Source organism: Chinchilla lanigera, unplaced genomic scaffold (assembly GCF_000276665.1).
Source record: "Chinchilla lanigera isolate Chin_1 unplaced genomic scaffold, ChiLan1.0 scaffold00014, whole genome shotgun sequence".
In the NCBI taxonomy this organism is placed as follows: Eukaryota; Metazoa; Chordata; class Mammalia; order Rodentia; family Chinchillidae; genus Chinchilla; species Chinchilla lanigera.
Window position 1 is genome coordinate 30,483,583 of NW_004955415.1, and position 22,624 is coordinate 30,506,206.

A 22,624-nucleotide genomic window follows, 5' to 3' on the forward strand; every position below is an offset into this window, starting at 1 on the left:
TGCACAGGAAATCGGTGGGGAGCGTGAGCCTGGGGGAGGGGGCTGGTGTCAGGGCACCTGGCAACCAGTGCGTCACCACCCCGGGGTCACAGAGGCCCCACCCTGCTGTGTGCTATGGATCCACCACCCTCTCTGGACTTGCCTTGCACCGAGGGTGCTCGAGAGGTCGCTGTCACGGTACCACTGCACCGTGGGCCATCTGCAGGCCTCTGGGTGACAGGTGCTTGGGGGCACTTTGCCTCTGTCCCTGGAGGCGGCTGAGGAGCTGAGGTGGGGGGACCCCTCTGCAGAGTGTTGAGGAGAGAGCTCAGGGAGAGGCGCATACAGATAATCTCTATGTGCAAACTTTAATGAGTTCTTTGTGGTGACCTTGGGCAAGGAAGAATTTTAAACACTGGGACAGGAGCCCAAACTCTTGGAAAATGTAAGAAAAGCACCCTTGGAGCAGCTGGGCCCCGGGGAGCTGTGTGAGAAGCCCTGGTGTTCTGGGAGGCAAGCATTGTGGCCAGGCCTGGGGGTCAGGAGGAGCCTGTGGAGCAGTTTTTGTTTAAGAGTTGGAACCCTGTGGTCCAGGGCAGTGTGCTCATGTTGAAGGCACAGATGATGACCTGGGAGGTGGCAAAGGGGACAGCGGGAGCACAGGCCCAGTGTGCACTTCCATCTTCTAGTTCTAACGCTAACACAGCCCTGCCCTGGGGCGCTGTCCCTTGAACCTCCACGAGGAGCCCCAGTCTGTTCTGGGGAGATCCACGCTCCCTACAGTAGGACTCTATCCTGGAAGGAGCTGCTCTCATTCATGCAGCCTGCCAGCCTAGGAGGGTGGTGCCCACATCCATCTCTCCCTTGCCCTGCCCACAACACCTAGTGCAGCTCCGCAGGCCAGGGCTGGGCCTGGGGGAGGTTGAGGGGCCCAGTTCAGCTTGCACCGTGGGTTCTGGGGCAGGCAGGGGAGGGACCTGAGATGGCCACACTGAGGCAGAGGCCAGGCCTGACCCCATCAGGCTCCTCTCCTGAAGGCAGGGCTCTCGGGCCTGAGGACCACACAGGGACATTCTCTGCTCTTCCCTGAACCCCAGGGGCCTGAAGTGTGGCATGGGTGGAGCTGGCATGGAGGTACACAGGCCCTGTACCCACCCTGCTATCTGCCCGGCGGGTCCCCAGTTGCAGGCTCGTGCCCACCACCCCAGCACCCACACCTGGGAGAGCAGAGACCCAGTGCGCTCTCTGTCTTGCATTGCTGGGCTTGGGGCTGTCCTGGAAGGGGCAGTTGTCGAGGTCATCCTGGAACTTCCTACACTTGCTTCTGCTCAGCTGCAGCATCATGAAGAATACCTTGTTGTTAGTCTGGTGGGGACAGGAAGAGGAAAATCAGACTTCTGTGGCACTGCTGTGTGGACTGGCTGTGTGATTGTGCTAGCATAAAGACAGACCCGATGCTGCTCCCATGGGAGCTCCATGGGGGCCTGGACCAGCTCTGGGAGGTGACAGCTGGGGACCTTCCCCAGAGGAAGTGAAGACAGAGGTCAGTGGCCTGGTGAGCCTGGGAAGTTGCAGCAGAGCCATAGGCTGTGAGTGTGTCCCCAGCTCGGGCTGATCTAGTCCATCTTGGTGGGACCCCAACCTCCTCCTGTGAAGGTGTTGGAACCCACAGCTGGATTCCCAGGGGACAGCAGCACATGCCTGGCACCTGTTCATGTGTGCATGGGATGCGTCAGCCCTGTGAGCTGGAGTGGCACCTACGACAGGTCAGTGCAGTCACCTGAGCTGCAGCAAGAGAAATGCCCACCCCGCTGCCACGCCCATGCCCCCCACAGTCACTCCAGGACAGTTCAGGGTTAAGAAGATGGGCAGAGGGAGTGAAGGATGCAGTGAGTGCATTCTGTGGGCAGGGGAACAGTGGCAGTCAGAGCCGATGCCAGGGCCGCACATCCTCATCCTCAGCGGCCCCGAGCCTCCCAGGCTTGTGGCTTTTCTAAGCATCTCTGTCACGCCGTTTCTTCGGCGCCCTTCTCATTGTGCCACTATAAACACACACTGTTGGCACTTTGCCACTGTCTGGGTTCACAGCCTTCATTGTCCTCATTTTCAATAAGTAATATCATAAAAATTATGTGGGTTGAATACTACCTGCAGCGGGTGGCATTCTAAAACTTGAATATTTCACAGAGACTAGACTGCTGGCTGCATGGCCCTGAGCCTGGGTGACGGTCAATGAACAAGACCCTGGTTTAGGAGCGCCTGGTGTGTCCCTTGCTCAGCTCAGTGCAGGCACAAGGATGATGCGGTAGTGTCTCACCTGCTCCCTCCTGATGCTCAGGATGCGCTCCACCCGGAAGCCGTACTCTTCCTTGAGCTCCTGGTTGAGCATGTGCTGTGTGAACTCCATGATGTGTGTGTAGCAGGGGAGTAGAGCACTACCTCATTGTCCACCGGCTCCAGCTGGAAGAGCCAAGCCCTGGTGCCCAGGACTTGAACACGCCAGAGGAGCAGCAGCAAAGCCCAGGCCAGTAGCCTCTTCCCAGGGGATGCGCCATGTTGTCCTTGTCCTTCCCCGCCACTCCTCTGCACCTGCGGCTCAGGTCCAGCCCACAGTCTCTTCTGCTCAGGCACAGGCTCCTCCCTGGACTTTCTGCATCACACTGTCTCTCTCTCACCTGAACTTGCTCTCTCAGCCAGAGCCACTCATTTACCTCCTGTATGGCAGGGGGAACAACGCCACCCAGGCAGGAAGGGCTGCAAAGAGAGGACAAGTGTGGGGACCAGCGTGCCCAGCCTGAGGTGGAGCCCAGTCCCTCCCCTGGTGTCAGCTGCCTCCTGCCCTGGGGACTGGCTGGGAGCCATGTGCACCCCCTTGGGGACCAATTCCCCAAGGCCCACCGCTGCCTGTGGACCAGCTCCTGGCCGGCTGAGACCTGGTGCTCTGGGGTCAGGCAGCAGCCTCCACAGTCGCCTACAGAAGGGGCATTGTGTCTCCAGAACAGCCAGAGAGGCATTGTGGCTCCAGCAGAGTATGAAAGACAATTCGGGTTCTTTTAAGCCACTAACATCCAATTTTGGGAAGAGGTGTTGCACAAAAATGAAAGAGTTGGATGGAGAGATCTAAAACCTTTGTGTGTGACACATTTATATACAAACAGGAAGCATTTTATAATTTGTTTTGAATTTTAAATGCTTTTTATGTTTTATTTCAGAATTATTTTACTAGTACATGTGTGTAAGACATTTATTTTGTGTTCCTTATTGTGCGAGCCCTTGAATCATCTGCAGGATGGTCACAGATCTGACTTGGCCATTGCTCCCTGCCGTCCCAGCCAGTGATGCCAGCTTAGGGTCCCCTGGGGTCTTTTGTGAGTGTGTGTCCACTCCTGGGCACACCATGCTGTGCACATTCTCTGGCACATGCAGGAGCTTTTAAAAGTCCTACCCACCCATACCTCTCCCCAGATTTCCTCTGTGGATGTGAGGCGTCTCTATCTGCTCCACCTGATGCCTCTGATGGACCAGGGGCACTGCCGCAGCCCTCTGGGCATTGCTGAGAAGTGCCAGCTGTCTAGCCAGGCCTCAGTCCTGAATTAAGGAGAAGGTGATGCCTTTGCAGGATTTGGGGGTCTCATAGGCCCTGAACAGCCACCCTTGTTTGAGAGAGGTCCCTGTGCTCCAGTGGTCCCAAGAGCCACATGGAGGTGCAGGATTCTGTGTGTGCTGCCACGGAGTTGGTGAGTGTGGGTGTCAGGGAATGCTGAGATGCCCCCGAGTGTCCTGGAGGCTTCAGCTGTTTCCCTTTGTTGATCTGTGGCCACTCACCTTCACCATCTGACTCTGTGCCCCTTCCTGGTGTCAGGTGTTTCTGCAGCACTCCAGAACTGGGCATCCCCGTGCCCCATTTCACCCATGTCCCTCGCTCAAGTCATTTTTTGTTGAGTTCTTCCTCAAGGAAATTATTTGCTCCAACTGCTTTTGACAGAGACCTGGGTTTTTTTTAACACAACAAAGCTGAGGAAATGTAAGAGTGACACAGGACAGCCTCAGCTTCAGCGTCTCCTGGTCTAAAAGCCAAGGATGCACCTGTGACTGTGTCCGTTGTGCTGTCACCTCTGCTGTCGTCCTTCGATTCCCACATCAGTTCTCAAGGTCCCCTGAAGGGTTACTTCCCACCTGGCTGGACAAGTGTGGACACGAGGTTGGGGCAGGTGCCAGGCTGGGCACCAGAGCATGGGTCCCCATCTTCCTTCCATCTCCTCTCTAGACTTGGTGTCCAGGAGGTGACAAAACGGTTGGGAAGATGCCAGTTTTGACCATCTTTCCCTCTTATCATAGAATGGACTATTGCCAAGCTCCAGAGGAAGGGATAGAGCAATGTTGCGGTTCTCTTCCTGAACAATGGGGCTCCTTGTTGCTGGCGGAGGTGGGGGAGAGCGTGACCGGGATGCCCTGTCTTATCTCAGCTGCTGGGCAGAGCAGGGTGCAGAGAAGAGCCTGACCTCACAGGCGCCCGAGGGATGTGGGTGTACAGTAATATGGCATCGGATGGAGGGGGAGCTGTCAAGACCTTGAGTGAATCTCCAAGACCAGAGCTTGGCACCTCGGCTGAGAGGGGCTTGTGATGCCAAGCCCAGTGGGTGCAGCATTTGGGGGGCCCAGAGGTTGTTGGGTCCTAGACAGGAATCGTAGCCTATGAGAGGGACAATGACCGTGTGGGAGGTGGCTGGCAACCTGGCTCGATGACAGACCATGCAAGAGCAGCTGGTGAAGGTCTGGGAGTTGGGGTTTAGGCTGAGAAGAAGGTAGGGTGTGGACGCCTGTTCCTCCCTTTCCATGGAGTGGACTCAGCTCGACATTCAGTACCTTGAAGGTGCTGGGCACATGGCACCTGAGTTGATAGGAGCTCATGATCCCAGACCCAGAGAGTGGGCTGGGCTGCCCTGCCCCAGGAATCTCTCCGGACTCTCCCAGAGCAGGCCCGAGATGCAGCGCCCTCTGCTGCTCCTGGATCCTGGTCACCCTCTCATGTTCTGTAGGGCTGGGGTTTAGCTGCCTCTGTGTACCCTGTGTGCCCTGCCTTCCTTGTGGATGGAGGACGTCCAGCTCAGCTGCCCTGTGTGTCTCATCCTCGGAAGGATGGAGTTGCACAGAGATTCTCAAGTGTATGACCTGAGTTGTCACTGCCTTCTCTCGAGATCTCTCTATGGCTCAGGCAAGACAGATAAGGCTGCTAAAGGAGCGGGCCCTGCTCAGCTGCCAGCTAGCAAGGCCGACGGTCTTGAGTCCAGCCAGCCAGGCAGCTTTCTCATCCTCCAGGTGGGTGAAGGGAACTCTGGACTCACTCTTAGGAAGGAGCAGGCCTGGCACCAGGAGTGCAGCATGGCCCCGCCTCAGGCCTCCCTGCCTTGGCAGAAGGAGCCTGGTACATGCAGTGAATATGTGAGGTGCACAGATAACCCAGCGGCTGCACAGTCCTGCCATGAATACCCCATGCCGGACAGCACACGATTTCCCCTAGTCAGACTGAAGTGCTCGGCCTCGGAGGTGCTCTGCCATCTGCGGCCTTCCCTCCTCCACGACCTGTGTGGGGCTCCTTCACCCCAGGCTCCTGGCAGAAGAAGGTGACACTGCTCGCTGCCACTGCCCTGGACCTTTGAGGTCGCCGCTGCCCCTACAGGACCCTGGTGAGAACCCAGCTGTAGCGGTCCCAGCTCAACTGCATGGGCAGAGACCAGGGTAGAGCCGGACCCTGTGCCATGCTGTCCTGGCTGGAGGCGCCGCGCTGGAAGCCAGAGCAGGCCAAGAAGCCTCCCTCTCTTCACCACCAGGCAAGTGTTCTTGCTCCTGCCCTGGCCAGTGTGCACCGAGAAGCGTCGTCCTGTCCCACTGGTGCCCTTCAGTCTTCTGAGTCCTTGCCAGCGTGGCTCTGTCCGGCAGTGGCCACGATTTAGCTGTCCATGGCCCCCCAGGGCTGAGTCTCTGGGCTGACCGTGGCACAAGGACATGGCCACTGTGCTGGACAGGGTTGAAACCGGTGGGCAGCCAAGGGGGCAGAGCTGGGAGAGGGGCACTCACATGCCTCAAGCCCCCTTCCCGCTTTGCTCCTGCATTTGCCATTTTAGCTACATCTCACAGAGACAGCTTAGCACAGGGTGGTGCTGCCGCCCTCGAGTCATCCACCACCCGGTAAGTCACCCTGACAAACTTATTCCCTCCAGCAGGACTGCCTCAGGCCTCCTCTGCGGTGCAGCCCTCACAGTTAGGGTGACCTCCCTTCTGTGTCTCCCAGACTACTCGCAGAGCAGCTTCAGGCCACGTGGCCTCCTGCTGTGGTCCTGTCTGTGCCGGCCCTGTGAGGGGTCCAGAACCTGGGCTGCTGTCAGTGAGGTGCGGGGGACGGCCAGATCCCCTTCCAGGAAGGCTCAGTGATGCAGACCCTGGCCCCGCCTGCCCCACTGGCGCCAGAAAGTCCCATTGAGGCACAGGCACTTGTGCTTCTCCACAGGGTCCGTGGCACCATGGGATGATTAAGAAAGAGGACATCCACCTTTAAGGCCAGAGCACCTCAATCTGACGGGGGGGGGGGGGAATCGTGTGCTGTCCGGCATGGGGTATTCAGGTTAAGGCTGTGCAGCCGCTGGGTTATCTGTGTATTTCACATATTCACTCCATGGGCCAGGCTCCTTCTGCCAAGGCAAGGAGGCCTAAGGCTGGGCCATGTGGCACTCCTGGTGCCAGGCCTGCTCCTAGGAGTGAGTCCAGAGTCCCCTTCACCCACCTGGGAGGACGCGAAAGGGCCTGTCCTCCTCCCAGGGCACCCTGGCTGCCTGGGAAGCCGCAGTCATTTTGCCTTTGTCCACCGTGGGCCATGACTATGGGCCTAGAGATTGCAGCTCTGATGCACCAGACTTCTGCCATCTGTGGCCACCCCAGGAGGCCTAGATGTGGGGAGCACTGCACCTTCCAAGAGTACCAGGAACCCTCAGGGCGACCCCATCCCCACCCAGCTTCTGCCGCATGATCACGGCCCATAGAGCATGTGCAGATGCTGGTGTTTACTGATGAACAAGACAAACCAAATTCTAAAACACCAGTGTATGGAACCCAGGAGGACAGAGCAGCCCGGAAATGCTCTGCTACCACAGTCCAGCTCCTGTGAATGGCCGGGGTCCTGGGAGTGCTGGGTCACTGGCTGGGGGGCCCTGGGGAGCACATCTTCTTCAGGATGCTGAGCTGGGCTCCATGGTGCTGGGAGCGGATGGTGAAGGAGCAGGTGAAGGTCTGGGAGCGATCAGAGGGGCACAGTGAGTGGGGGCACTCGGAGCTCTGCATCTGCCTCTACCTCCTCTCATGGGCCAGTGGTGGTAGAAGAGGCTCAGGCCCTAGGTGAAGCTACCTGGCCTGAACGGGGTGAATCCCAAGCTGTGCCCTGTCCTGGGCTCCTCCAGACACCAAGGAGCCAGGGTCAGCTCCCTCACCCAGCCAGGGGCTGCCATAGGATTGGCCCCAGACAGCAGGGGGCGCTGGATCTCCAGGGAGCTGCTGAGCACAGACATGAATCAGTGTTAAACCACTGGTTGACTCTCTAATAAAGGGCCTGCCAGCCTAGGAGGGCTGGTGCCCAGGTCCAGCTGCTCCTCACCCTGTCCGCAGCACTGGTGCAACTCAGCAGGCCAGGGCTGGGCCTGGGGCAGGTCGAGGGGCCCAGCTCAGCCTGTACTGTGGGCTCCGGGGCAGGAAGGGGAGGGACCCAAGATGGGCACACTGAGGCGGAGGCCAGACTCCTCTCCTGAAGGCAGGGCACACAGGCCTGAGGACCATACAGGGACATTCTCTGCTCCTCCCCAGACTCCAGGGAGACAGTGTGTCTGGGACTTAGCTGCAGGGTGGAGTGGGCGGAGCCAGAGTGGAGGTGGCTGGGTGGCCCCGGGCTCCGACAGGGCAGCCTGGGGAGCCTGCTGTGGACTCACATCTCCAGGGCCATGAGGGCTACGTGGGAAGCTCCTTACATTGCTGGGCTCCGGGCTGCTGTGGAAAGGGCAGATGTCGATGCCTCTCTCAGATTTCCTACACACGGTTCTGCGAAGCAGCAGCTGCATAGACAGCACTCTCCCAGGACTCTTATCCTGGATAGAAAGGAGAGAGGGGGCTTATGCGGCCTTGCTGTGTGGACTGACTGTGCAGTTGTGCTCCTGTATGGACAGTCCCAACTCTGCTCCCGTGGGAGCTCCGTGGGGGCCAGGATCAGCTCTGGGAGGTGACAGCTGTGGACCTTCTCCAGTGGGAGTGAGGACAGAGGCGTGGCTCGGTAAGCCTGGGAAGTCGCACTGGAGCTGCAGGCCGTGAATACATACATCCCCAGCTCGGGCCAGCCCAGTGCACCTCCGTGGGACGCAGCCTCCCTCTCATGGTGAAAAAAGGGTTCCACACACTGTGTCCAGCAGGGACTGGACAGGCATAGAGGACTGCATTGAAAGCTAAAAACAGCACAAGATAAAAGTTAATAGAGAACCACCCTCTCCCTACTCCACATTAGATAGCTAATGTCTATCTCTTCCCAAAGGTCAGAACACACAGGTGCCAGTGTCTACGTCAAAGGAGCCTTCTGTGAGGCCTGTGCCAGCTACCTGGACAGTCTGCAACTTAGGTACAGCTTCATACTCTGTCTCTGTCTCTCTTTTTTAATTGCTTTTATTTTACACCTTTCAAATATTTCTCAATATATCTCTATGTTTACTTTCTCGTTCTGTGGCTTAATCATGTCACTGGTATCTATTTTGAAGTTATTCTTCAGTTAGCTACATCATAAAAATCACAAAGATTACAAAATTCATCTTGCACATGAGTGGGAATTCACCTAATTTAAAAGAATTTCTGTGTTCATTTTTTTCTCACAACCAAATGATAACCCAGGCATGGACTCACGCTGAACCTAGACCATGGATGCCCCAGCCCTTGCTGAGCCCCAGGCGCAGGTGGCGGGCAGGAGAGAGCTTCACCCACCAGCTCTGGCTGGAAACTTAGGAGGCGCTCCAGCCGGTAGGCATTCTCATTCCAGCTCTGCTGGTTGAATGTGTCCAGGGCCAACTGCACTGCAGCACGGAGCTCCGGATTGCTGACTTGCTGCTGATAGCCAAGGTTCTCCTCGGAACACCAGGCGTGGGTCACCCAGGGCTGGATGCACAAGAGGAGCAGCAGTGTGGCCCAGGGCAGTGCCCACCACCCTGGGGGACACCGCATGGTGCAGGTGCTGGGCCTCTGCTTTGCCTTTTCCAGCCAGCTCCCACGGATCCAGCCCTTAAATTAATCTGTGGGGCCACAAACGCCTCCCCTGACGCCTCTCTGTATCACACTGTGTCCCTTCCCACACCACCTTGCTCTATCCGGCCAAAGCTGCTAGTTCACTTCCTGTGCAAGAGCTGGCACGCTGTGGAGGACCAGCAGGGATGGCGGGCCAACCTGAGTCTCAGCCACACCTGCCCCCCACCACCATGGGTGGAGCCCAGACTAGCACACCCCAGAGTCAGACACCGACACAGGAATCCAAGCTTGGGTGCTGCTGGAAGGGGGTCCCTGATGTGAAGCAGAGGAGGACAGGGGGCAGGAAGATGAAGCAGGAACTGCAGGTGGAGAGAAGTTGCCCTAACTCAAACTACAGGAGTGGGCAGGTGGCCCGAGCTGTCCGGCTCACTGGACGCCCTCCGCCCGCCCCCTAGTCTGGAATGGATGGGGCCACTGGTGCACAGACTGTGGAACCCGGGAGCAGCAGTCCCTGAATCTCTGTCCTGTCTGGGACTGCACAGGGCGAGCACTCACCATTAGAGCAAACAGGTAGAGAGGCCGTGAGGAGAAGGCATTCCAGGGACCAATCTGTGGTCCCTGCTGCCCCCTTGTGGTCGGCAGCCTCACGGAGCTCGGGCTGCATAGGGAGCTTCAGCCTCTGGCTAAGTACACTTGCTGTCTGCCCTGGGACAGCCTGGGAAACCAGGCTTTCACTATAGCCCTGGCAAGCTCCTGGGCCACAGCGCCTTCCTGTGTTCTGACCCAGCAGGACTACCAGCCTGGAATTTGCATTTGCCACCTGCTTCCTGGGACAGCACCACACTTCCTAGCCCAGGTTCAGAATACATCCCCGGTGTGGATGCGGATGAAACTACTTGAAGCAGTCACTGGACATGGGCAGCACTGGGGTGGGGTGAGTGTGGCTCCTGGGGAGGGGACACACAGGGTCAGGGGAGAACATGTTGCCTGGTGACAAGGGAGAGAACAGTGTTCAGGATGTGCATCAATCACCAGAATGGTGCCTCTCTGGGGAGGGATCGCCTCGAGCTCCACTGACCTCGTAAGAGGCCTTGGGGGTGAGTGGCTGGCTCTACCCGAAGCTGCAGCCCCTACCCCAGGGTCGCCCATGACTGGATGCGGAGCACCCTGGGGAGACCCTGGCACCGCTCCAGGAGCCAGCTGCCCCACCTGCCTCCGTAAGCAGGCTCTATGGGCCCTCCAGCAGCTCCTTCTGTGTATGGGGGGGAAGCTGGGATGAGTCAGCATTTCTCAGCTGCTCAGGTAGCCCAGGGGAGCAGCAGTTAGTGGGGAAAATGCCATCCAGAGCTGGTTTCATTCCCCGCTGTCCTTAAGGTCCCTGAATCTGCAGCTGAAGCGCGAGGAGCACAGTTCTCAGCTTCAGAACTGTGGGGCCAGTTTGGGGGCTGGAAGAGGGCATTGACCACTATGGATTTGAATATGGGTCTCTTGTGGGAGCAGGCTGGGGAATCCTGTGCAATTAGATCTCTGTCACACCCACATGGATTGTGGGTGTCCATGAGATAACGTCCCCAGTGTCAGTGTTATAGGCAGCGGAGTTAGGTAGAAGTATTATAGGGAGTCAGACAGGGCCAGGCTCTTGAAGGAGCCAGTGAGAAAGGTGAGATACCTTGCAACAGTGGGAGAGACAGACACCTCCAGCTGTGGGTGAGACCTCAAGACAAAAGATGAAACAAATGCACCCACCTACTTCCTTAGGGATGGACATCAGGGATTGACATTCTAAATAGATAGCAATCACCTTTAAAAAAAGCCAGGAAGAGTCACTGACCCAACCTCCTACAGGAAAGGCCTCTCTGCTCTGTATTCATGCCCACTTGCTACATGACTCACTTTCCCATTTGATCCCCATTTAATCAATTTTACCTAAACAATGATACTTGCAATCTTATTGGCTGGTCATGCCTACCTAGTGTGTTCTGCCTTGGACCTGCGTCACCTTGTGGTTTTGCTTCATAAAAGCCCCTAAAAGAGACAAGTTCCTGGGCAACCCACTCTGGCTCCCCTTCTGTCCCTCTCTCTCAGACAGAAACTTTCTTTCCTTCAATAAATATGTTCTACTCTTAACCTCCATTGTTCCTAACATTCATTCTTTGATTTTAGAGAACTCGAACTCGTCCCAGATACCTTTCAGGTTGGGAGTTTCTTTCCCCTATATCACTAGCAGCGAGGCTGGAGGAGAGCCCACCCAGGAGGCAGATGCCATGGGCGCCTAGGGCAGGTCCAGATCTGTCCCCACCAGGCAGTCAGGAGACGGTGTCACCATGCCTAGATGGAGACATGGGTGTGTGGGCACTGTTGACTGCTGGTGTGTCCAGACCCTTGCCTGGCAGGGTGGCATGGGTTCCTTCCCAGGGAGGGAGCACCTACATCTCGGGACCCAAGTCTTGCAGGACAAGGGAACATGAGCCGGAGCAGAGGCCCCAAGGACACAGCACCAGCGAGCAGAAGGCACGGCCCCTGCTCCTGCCTGGGTGCCCTCTGTCTGGGTGACCTCTCCCCTGTATCTCCACAGACTCCCACGCAGCTGCCAGTGTCCAGATCACATTAACTCCTCCTGGAAATAGACCCAAGTCCTGGAACCAAGGCCCTGCATTCCTGGAAGTGTGAGCCATCTGACAAGGTCAACAATGACCAGGCCAAAGCCACAGCCCCCAGCTGCCAGGCTGGAAGTGAGGCAGCGACGCTGGGAAACTGTCACTCGAGGGCTCTATACAGGACCGGCCTCTCTGGGCTCCCCCACCCCCATCCTCCAGTTGCCCCTTGTTGTGCCCAGCCCGGGGCATTGGGCCTGCAGATTCCACAGTCACCTGTGGCTTCCTGGGTTTTTGGAGGAGAGGAGAGAAGGCTGCTTTCTGGTACAGATACACCCCGCTCCACCCATGTAGCTGTTAACTTGGCTTCTCCTCTGGAGACTCACTCCCCAGTCCTTGCCCAGCAGTCTCTGCTGCTCCTCTAGTGGCGGCACCCCCATTTCCTTTCCTGTTTGTGAAACTTTTAAAATATTTTAAAAAACCAAAAAGTATGAAAGTATTGCCCTGTCACTTATCCTAGGTGGAATGCAGGTTTCAATATGACAGGAAATGCAGGGGCTGGGGATTTAGCTCAGTGGCAAAAGCGCCTGCCTGGCAAGCTCAAGGTCGTGAGTTCGGTTCCCGGTACCGGAGAAAAACCAAAACCCACCCCTCCAAAAAAAAAAAAAAAGACAGGAAATGCAAACAGTTGGTGCCTTGGCAAGTGAGGAAGTTTTCTTTTCTTGGGATATGTGTGAGAGCTGGAACTGGCAAAGCCCTGCCCCGTGCTGTCCTGGCTCCGGTGTGCAGCGGCCCGGGAGCCTCTCCAGGACTGCCAGCTGGAGGACAGCCAACCAGCACACTCCTCCAAATGCCTGGCGCCTGAAACTTCCTGAGCAAGGACCTGATGCCACAGGAGGAAGATTCTGCCTCTGTCCTATTGGTGGCCAAAGTCCAAATGCGGCTGTGCTGAGGAATTAGGTAAAGTGACCTGGGGCCATGCCTGTGAGGCGTGTGTGGGGCAGGTGACGCACAGGGACTTCATGTTTAGACTCAGTCCCACCCCAGGACAGCTCATTATGTACGTGCAAATATCCAGTTGTAATGGGTTAATAATATCCCTCAGTTAGTGCGAGCTGATCAGACCCACAATCTTCCCAAACGCGTGGACAGCCAAGGCTTAAATAAATGAAACAAGTGATACGATTGTAGAGCTCCAGGAGGTTCCAAACCCTCTATCAGAATTTGAGATTCTCTGGGGGCTAAGACAAAGAACTTATCTGGGAGGCCCCATATTTATTTGGTTTTGAAACAAAGGAGGAGGATACTGAAGAAAACGTGGGAATCTGAGAGGAATCCAGCAGGACCTTGGGAGATATTTTCCCAAGTAGTAAATTATGTCAATCAGGAGAACTACCTTATATTTAGGTTGGTATTTATTGTAGGAGTGTGGAGCCTGCAGCTGTAGTCTCCTTTTAGTTAACTGGGGTTGAAGCCAGGCATCCTCAGCTGTGGGCTTAGATAGACTCACAAGTAAACATGGAAAGCCAGTTGGTCAATTTTAAATCCTGCTCAGAGCCACTTTGTAGAGGTCTCCATCACAACTTCCCCCCAGAAATCCCTAATCCAACACTTCTGGTCCCAAGTATTTTGGATAAGGCATATCCAACCTGTATGTCATTGTGTTTTATGCTTTGAAGATTTTGTACAGAGAGTGATCCTATTGTGTTTCTTACAACTTGATACTTGTCCTGGAGTCACCTGTGAGTCAGAGCCAGTGCTTGCAGATCTGGCTCCTTAGTAGCACTGCTCAGGTCTGCTCCTTACCCACTTCCCTAAAAAGCAGGCCAGCTAACTCTTCCTGATTCTACAAGGAATCGATTCTGTTCTTTTCCTACCAAAACTGAGTGCAGAAGCACACTTGCCCGGGTTTCATGTGCACACATGTGGAGCTTCTGTATGGTAGGGCCCAGAAAGAAAACTGCTGGGAGGTGGGCTGTAGTCCCTAATTCAACTTTATTAGAGATCATTGTGCTGATGATTATACTATCCAGATTAAAAAACAAATAAAAACTATTTTTTTTTTGGCTGTTGTTTAGGATTTGTACTGTCTCACATTTCATTAAAAATTATTTCCTATGTTCTCCTACATTTCCTTCTGTGTTATTTTCTTCTGCTTTTCACACTGAGGCATGTGATCCAGCTGTGGTCTACATTGGTGGATGGTGTGAGGTAGGGATCTGTCAGTAGAGGGTGTGGGCCCCTAGCCTCCATGCTTGGCTTGCTTTTTTGGCACTGCTTTGGAACAGTGTAGTTTTATCCTGTGATTCTGCTATGGTTTGAGGATGGTTTGTCCTCTCTGAAGTTCGTGCTGAAACTGAACCCCCTTTTGAGATATGCAGAAGCAGTGAGACTTTTAAGATGTGGTAAGGGTCTTGGGAATGGATTAATCTACTCGCACAATTAATGAGCTTGTGGGTAATTTCCACAGGGTTTTTGACAGAAGCTCCTTTAGCTAGGTCTCTCCCTCATTGCCTACCTCTTGCCATAGGAGGTTCTGGGCCAGCTAGAGGGCCAGCACCAGATGTGGGCCTTCAATCTTGGGCCAGAATGATGAGCCAAAATTAGTCTCTTTTCTTTATAACTCCCACAGTCCATGGTATTGCACACAGACTATTAGCAACAGAAAATGGGGAAAAGGCTCCAACATTTTGGTCACGCCAGTTTCCCAACACATGTGGGTTGCTTCACTGCAGAGCAGCACTAAGAAGGCCATCATTGGACCTTGGCCAGGAAAAGGAGAGATGTGGTTGGGCACATCTTGGGCCTGCGCACACATGCTCAGCCCTGGATGCCAGATGTGCCTGTCCCTCACCGCCCCACCCTGCGGGCCACACTTTCTGCTGTTGGGGCTGTGTAGCCTGGGTTAAAGGTCTCCTCTGGGCACATTGTCTGGGTTTGGGTCTCAGCTCTGAGGAAGAGCTCTATGCATTGTTATTCCAATCAACACCATTGGTTTGTGTCTAGCCCCAAATGCTGCAAGCTCTACCTCAGTCCTCCAGTATTTGGAAACAGTGTCTTAGACCATTTTCTGTAGCTGCAACAAAACACCTGGGGCTGGGAAAACTAGGAAGAAAGGAGTTTATTTCTCCCATAGCTTTGGAGGCCAGGAGCAGGTGACTGCAGAGGAAAGGTTGCATGGTCAGTCACATGGCCAGAGAGACAGGGAGGTGGAGCTCTGCGATATTAGCTTGCTTTCTCAGCCACTAACCCAATGGAGACCTAATCCACTCTCACCAGAATGACATGAACCCTTTCACGGGGCTGGACCTTCCCTGAGAGCCAGTTACCCCCTGAAGGGTCTACCTCCTGCCTGCATCAAGGACCATGCCTTCACACGAGTTCTTTCTTTTTTTTTTCAGAGAGAAGCAAATATTGAAACCACAGCACATGAAATGTATTCTTTCATCCTTTCATGAATGTTTTGGTATAATAATAATAATGATAATAATAATAATTATTATCATTATTATTATTCTGAGACAAGGAGTCTCACCATGTAGCTCAGGCTGACCTCAAACTTGTGGCAATCCTCTTGCCTCAGCCTCCCCAGTGCTGGGATTATAGGCGTACGGCACCACACTTGGCTTTTGTTTTGGTTTTATTCTTCCAGGAGCTGTCTTCCTAGACATTGGAGTTACCTTTTCGAGTTGACACAGACAAGCACTTGCCCTAGAGAGTTCAGGTGGAGTTAGGTGCTCATCGCTGGGAGGGCCTGTTCTGAAATGAATGAGATGTAGTGTGGAGGACAGTGGAGGAGTCTGCAGAACCAGGCACTCCTCAGTGGTGCCAGCGTGTTTAGGATGGGTTGATTATGGAGTAAGGTCCCTCGTGCAGGTGCCAGGCAGTGCCCTGAACTCTGGAGCTGCAGCCAGGGGCATGGGGACAGAGAACAGAAGTTTCCATGGCTCGGGCACCCTTCACCAGTCCCCTGGGGCAGTGCAATCGGAGCCACAGGCAAAGAACTGCTGGTTGTCACTTGGTTGTGTGGTGAGACTTCTGGTCTGATTGAGGCTGAGCTCAGAGCTCAAGAAAACCTATTCTGGATGATTAAGCATGATGGCTGTTACACTGAGGGTCTGGAAGGTCCCCTGATTCTTGTGCGGTTGACGACTTATTGTTTGAGCTGGGGCCTTGGGGTGGAAGCAGTCACAGGGTGGAGGATCTCCTGGCTGTGCTTGTCCCTCTCTCTACAACCCGCCCCTTGGGGTGGGGAGGAACTTCTGTGCTCCGCCAGGCCCTGGGTGTGGGGAGGAGCTGGCCACTGACCACAGACTGGAAACAGGAGCCAAAAGAAGCCTCTCCTTTTCAGCCCTGGGGCTTTGTATTGGGTCTGGTAGTGGGAAGGTGACTAAGTCAGTGGTTGTCTTCCAGAGACTTTAGTCAGCTTTCCAGGCTGCAGACTATGCTTGAATAAACAACTGAAAAGGCGCAAGACATTTCTTCTGGGTCTGCCTAAGTGCCGGCAGTGCTTGGTCACTTGGCCCCTCAGCCCAGGGCAGCAGACGGAACCTGTGGCACACATGTGTGTTTTTCTTTGAAGACAAAATATGCTAACTGAGTCGTCTTTTCTAAATGAAAACCTCAGCACTCTGGTTTAATTGCAGTGTGAGCCCTTTGTGATAAGTAAATATTTTGGGGGTTGCAGTTTGGGCGCTCCTCTCTGAAAGGTTTGCCATCCCTGGCTCAGAGCTGTGGTGATCTGTGCGTCATGGTGAGGAGCAGAGAGGAGGTGCTGGGTTTCAGTATTCCTTGCTAGGACTTGGCTTCCACCCCAGGCCCCACCAACTCTAGTAATTCCACAGCTTGGGGATTGAACCTTCAGCACCGGAGCCTTTGGTGACATTTAAGATCCACGTCATCCCTGAAGATCACACTCTCTTTCCCGAGCTGCAGTCAGCCTGTGCAGGGTTGGAAGTGCAACTTGGTGCATGCCCGGCATGTGTGAGGCTGGGCTTCCACCCCCAACACCACTGAGAGCAAAATGAAAAGAGACAGCTAAGTGAGGTGTCAGGCACTTGGATTCAGGTTTTGTGTTCTGGCCTCACAGCTGAGAGGTGTGGCACTTGCTCAGCCTCCCAAGTATCTCACTCCCTAGGCACGGCTCTGGGCCGGGTATCCAGGAGGGTTGTGTGTAGTAGCGGGGCTGTGGGAACGCTCACAGCCCCAGGAAACGTTGGCTAAAAACTACTGTGTCCCCCCCGCTCCATCTTCAGTTGAATGCCTAAACTCTTCTTTATCTTTACTGGGAGCAAGTTTTATTTCACAGTACAATAAAGCACAAGCAATGGATGGGACCCTCCACCTTTCATTCCATTGCTCTGTGTTAGCTCACAGAGGCACTCTGTCCCAGCCCTTTCTGTGGAGGACACTGGGGACTTCCCTGCCACATACCCCTTTGGACAAGCTGTGCCCAGTGTTCCGACACTCTTCACGTTGACCACTTTGGGCCATGTTTACGGCGCCTCCTTTGGAAATGTCCTCTTTACCCTTAGCCAGTTGGACAGACCTGCTTTTTCTGTCCTTAGTGGCTGTCCCAGCCTGGACAACGGCTGCTTTCTCCTGGAAATGATTCTATTCAGGGCCCTTTTTAGATTTCTTGAAGCAGTTTCCATCAGCTCAGCCAATTCCCACATCCGCTGTCAGTGTTATTCAGGAACCAACCTCCGAGCTCCTGCAGCTACTCTGGTTTTGGACATGCCAGGCAGTACACCCAGGGTGGAGCTCATGCTTCCTGTGGCTCTGGCCTCTTTCCCACCCCTTCTGCTTTTCCAGGCTCATCAGCTACTCCTGACTCAGTCCCAGCCTTCTTAAGCCTTACCATGGTCCATGTGAGTTCAGGCCCGGGAATTAGATTTGGAATGCATCCTGCAACACCTTCTACAGGGGTTCCCATGAAGGTATCACCTACGCAGTATTAAGATAACAAATATCAAACCCTTAAAGCAAAGCCACAGAACTCCACAAGATTTTTGGTGAAACTGAGCACTGAATGCAGCCCTGGGATGGGCTCTAAGCTGCTTGGCAACATCCTTGGAGGGGCACCGAGTCCTGGGCTCCACCTCTGCGTGGGCCTCAAGGCCTTCATGGACTCTGGGGTCGCAGCTTCCTCTGCATCAGGAGGGGCTCAGGACCCAGGCCTCCAACTCAGATCCTTCATCTCCAGATAGGATGACTTCAATGGGCTCTGCTCACCTCTTCTCAGCTTTGAAGCAACGCTCAAGGCTACTGCCTGTCACAGGCCCTCTGGGAGCCTTCCCCAAAGGACATGAGACCTCTCTGGTGGGGTTGGGAGCCCAGGCTTTAACAAATTTTAAAATCTCTCCATTTGCTCACCGTGCCTTGTCCCTCAGAGGGTTTTTTGCATCTCGCACGTCTTCTCCCATATTTGCAGGCACTGAAGCCTCACGTTATGCCTGAAAGGATTTTCTGAAGGGCAAAGTTAGGACAGTCACCAGTGCTGGATGGGCAAAGCCTCCCATAGAACCTGCAGGGTTTGGAGCAAGGCAACTCCAACCCACAGCAGGCTTGCTCTCTGCCTGCTGGGCCTTGCAGGGCTCTTTCAGGAGAACTCTGTCCCTGCTGGGAAGCAGACCCTGCCAGGAGCAGCATAGTGCTGGCAGGATGGTTGGCAGGGACAGCTGTGTGTGCAGTGAGGGCCCAAGGATGGGCTAGGCGTGGCGAGCAGCTCTGGTTGGTGTGTTGCCCATGCTGGGGATGCAGCCACTGAACAAGGACATTGGGCTTGGGGAGCTCGGAAGAGCCCTCGAGACCGCAGCCCAGTGGTCTCCAAAGCCCAGCCTGCAGGTAACACCCTGTCTGACGCAGCAGAATCACCTGGAGGGTCCGTCAAAAATCCAGGTGTCTGGGAAGACTTGTACTAGATCAGGAGGCAATGCCAAGTATGGAGTCTGCTTCTTAGCCAGGATCCCCATGAACAAGTCAGCTAACATGAAATGAACAGCCAGGTAAGGAGTCTGCATTTCTTAGCCAATAATCTGTTAATTTCTGCCACTGAGCCTCTCCGATACCTGTGATTTCAAGTAGTGCAGCAAGAACTGTCAGCAGCCGCAGGTGCCTCTCTGATGGTAGGCGACAGTTCTATCACCCGGCCTCCTGGGAATGCTTGGATCACAGCAGAGAGCTGATTCTGAAAGAAACAACGGCTGTACCAGGACTGCTGCTGGAACCCCACTAAGGTCAGCAAGGCTCTCCTAAGACTTCGAAAGATGTGGTTTGATGGGACGGACCCAGTGGTCCATCAGGTTATCCACAGAAGCCACTGATCATGGGATGAAAACTACAGCATTATCTCGCTCAGTGAGGAAGCAGGCTTACGCCAGGACAGACGGGTGGGTGGGAGTCTCAATGATAGACAGTCTTGCTCTGACGGCCTTGGGAAAATCTGCCCACCCTGTGGAGTCCTCACCTCCTCAGCCCCACCTGCAGTTGTGGCACCGGGTGTCCTGTGAGCTCGCGGTGCTGCCCACTCCTCAGGCATCAGACTCAGCCTTGCCCTTCTCTTTGAGTTGTCTGCCTCAGTGTGGAGGACTTGGCAGCTGCAGAGGTTCTATCCCTGCTGGAGCTGTAGTCAGACAGTAGGCATCCTGTCCAGCTTACAGGTGGGTCATGAACTCAGGAACAACGACAAGGCCAGGATCTGAGGAGAGGGGTCTCTAGTATTCTTTGGGGCATTCCACCAAAGACAATCACAGTAGGACCAGCTTGGCTGCAAAACTCTTAATTATTTACAGAAGTATACCAGAAGAGCCACAGACAAAATTTGCTTTGGTGGAAAAGTTGAGAAGGAAGCCCCAAGTAGGTTCTCACAAGCCTGAGGTTAGAAGTCAAACCAGGGAGTCAGCATTCCATACGAGCTCCTCAGATGGGATTCCAGGGAGAGCCAGTGTTTCTAGCTGAGTCGCACTATAGAAAGAACAGATTTTTATTGGCCTTATGAAAATGGCCATATTGCCATAAAAATATACTCAGGAATAGTTTCCAAACTGAGAAAATATAGGGAGAAAAAGTAGAAGTAAATATTTCAATTTTTGTTTAAAAAGCATATTTTACCAAATTGGTGTAAACTATACATAGTGAAGAGGAAAAAAAAAGTTTAAGTCTACAAAATAAAACATAAACAGTCAGCACTGGTTAACTAAAAAGCATTAAAGCCGTGATCGGTCTTCATTATTTCATGCAGTTTCACATAATTAATTCCTGCTCTTCCCAAGCTTGGTAGATGGCCTTCTCCCCAACCTCAGCTTCTGGGCGCTGTACTGACTGGAGTTCTGTCTTCCCGAGCTGCTGCTGAAGCTAAGCTTCTAGGAGGCAGCAGGGTCAAGCAGCTGAACTGTGGATGTTGAGATCCAAAACAGTCCTGGTTACAGATCTGATGAGAATTGTTCTCTCTGCAGATGTCACAATTTTAACATAAGAATAGGAATTGGGACCAACAATGGTAATCCCGAGACACAGCAGACCTTAGGAATTCCATACAGTTTTTTAGATGCATCTTAATAATATATTCACACAAATGTAACTCAAAAGTTACGCACCATTTCTTGTTTGACAATACTTTCTGTATTAATGAATGAAAACAAACCTACTATGTCTCTTTTGGACTCATCAGTCCTCCTTGGATTCACATCAATCCTCCTGACTCAGCCTCCCGAGTACTGGGATTACAGGTATGTGCCACCATGCCTTGCTAAGCTTTAATTTTAGAATTTGATTTTGAGAAGTTTTTTTAAAATATCAAATAAGATTTAAAAATAGGATCTCTGGTCATTATGGAGTAACCTCAAAATGACAAAAGATTTCCCAGGCATGAAGGACAGAAGTTATCACAGCATCTGTTTTCCGGGCCAGCTGCCGATGAGGTAAAGCCAAGTCTGCCCTCAGAGTCCCCAGGGAGGGCAGATCCCCCAGCAAACCGCCTGCCCCTCAGAGCGCAGCTTGGATAAACCCAGTACCCTTCCAGTATCAGTGTTAGATTAAAAATAAAACTCAGAATAATGCACTTCTAATTTTAGCGAACTGGATCCAACGTACAAATTTTCTTGCAAAATTCATCCTTCACAAAACCCTGCACAAAACCACTCTCTCAGGCAACAAAAACACATCCACACCTCCCCCAGCCCCCTTCAAAGAGCCTGCCTTCCTCTCCTCTTCAGTTTTAGCTCCTATGTGAGTGAGAACAGGAACCCTTGCTAACAGGGAGCCGGCGTTCTGTACGCTAACACCGTTTCCTCATGCTCATCAACAGGCCCTGCTAGGTTGATTCTTTATTCCCTGTAAAAGCAAGACACCAAAGTATTTAAACTTTAATAATTGTTTCAGCAGTCCAACTCATTTAGAAATGACCTGAATTACCTAATAAATACCTACTGCTTACTTTAACATGACATGTCCTTAAGGTTATCCATTACTGAAAAAGATTTTTGAATCTTTAAGAGTTCTTTTGTAAATGTTTATTCCTTTTGCAGTCACCTAATATTCTTGTCTTTAACAGTTATGTCTGAACTGCTCATGGAAACTTTAGGTGAACAAGATGGGAGCTAGAAATGTGGAGTCAGAGTTCTTTCAAAAAGACTTGAATTTTTACACCCAAATAAGGAATCTGAGAGAGAAGGCAAAACAGCTACAACCAAGCAACCAAACAACCAAGCAAGCAACCAGTTTACCAAGAGCAGTAACAAAAATCAGAGGCCAAAGAGCTCTGGAACAGGAAGAGGAGAGGCGTTGTGGAGGACAGACACTCAGCTGACAGTCATGTGTTAGTTTTACAGGCCCAAGGGGTCATATATATATATATATATATATTTTTTTTATTTGTTTGTTTGTTTGAGACGGGATCATGCTACATAGTGTAGGCCGGCCTTGAACTCAAGGTGCTCCTCAGGCCTCAGCCCTTGGAATCTGGGATTACAGGTGTGTGCCACCATTCCCAGCTACTCCCAAATATTTTTAGACAATAGTAAGCATATTATGGAAAAGATAAAGTAAAGGAGCTTTAGGGAATTAGGGGAAAAATGTTGTGGTTATTCCCACGGAAACAGAAAGTGCAATGTGCTTATCTTTAAGGTTTCTTGTGCTAGCCAGAGGGAACCGTGGGTAAAGAGTACAGCACATACGGCCACTCGCAGCTCAGTTAATCTGTGGTTCAGGAGGAAAGGTCTTGTTTGAAAAAGGCCAACCAAAGACAGATGCCCCTGCCTGGAATATGGGACTGTGTGCGCCCCTGGAGAGACCCCCACCTTCTCCCTGGGTTGCTGGCTTTCATCTGAGAGCTCTAACAATCACCCCACCACCTCTGTCTGCCTGCTGTCTCCTGCCTGCTTATGTGCAGAGCATGGCCTGCCAGGGAGCCCCTGAGGCACTCCAGCATGGGACTGGATGCTTGTATTTTCATGGGAAATGTATTTTACAACTGGCCACAGGAAAGCGAGCTGTGGCTCTTCCAGGGTGCAAAGCTACCGCAGGTGGTACTCACTGGAGGACAAAGGTGCAGTCTGCCCATGCAGTGAGCGCTGGGCTCCCTTCCAGAACCTGGCCCACCTGGAGCCCAGTACACCAGCACACTCTGCAGTTAGAATCAGGCAACCTGGCCATTTCAGGGCTGATAATAATGAAAGATTTACTTAGTACATAAATGGTAAGCTGTGTATTTATCATCTTCCACTATTTACCGTACAGAGTGATTTATTAGTGAGAAATAGCCCCAAAGTATTATCCTTCCCCAGGAA

The 22,624-nt window shown here is 53.2% G+C and overlaps 1 protein-coding gene across 1 annotated transcript; it reads right to left on the reverse strand.

Moving 5' to 3' along the window:
• Positions 1 to 7,017: 7,017 nt before the first annotated feature.
• Positions 7,018 to 9,224, reverse strand: LOC102011983 (cystatin-9-like). Its single transcript, XM_013512168.1, has 3 exons — positions 8,986 to 9,224; positions 7,992 to 8,108; positions 7,018 to 7,263 (listed from the first exon to the last, which is right to left on the reverse strand). Exons 1-3 carry the CDS (start codon positions 9,220 to 9,222, stop codon positions 7,168 to 7,170), a joined length of 450 nt encoding a protein of 149 aa, XP_013367622.1. The 5' UTR covers positions 9,223 to 9,224; the 3' UTR covers positions 7,018 to 7,167.
• Positions 9,225 to 22,624: the final 13,400 nt, after the last annotated feature.

Bases quoted from the DNA above. Each gene is read 5' to 3' on its own strand.
- LOC102011983 (XM_013512168.1), bottom strand. From the start codon at position 9,222: ATGCGGTGTCCCCCAGGGTGGTGGGCACTGCCCTGGGCCACACTGCTG. The intron at 8,109-8,985 runs GTGGGTGAAGCT...CTTTCTATCCAG, and splicing joins TAAGTTTCCAGCCAGAGCTG to GATAAGAGTCCTGGGAGAGT. The intron at 7,264-7,991 runs GTAAGGAGCTTC...GATCGCTCCCAG, and splicing joins GCAGCCCGGAGCCCAGCAAT to ACCTTCACCTGCTCCTTCAC.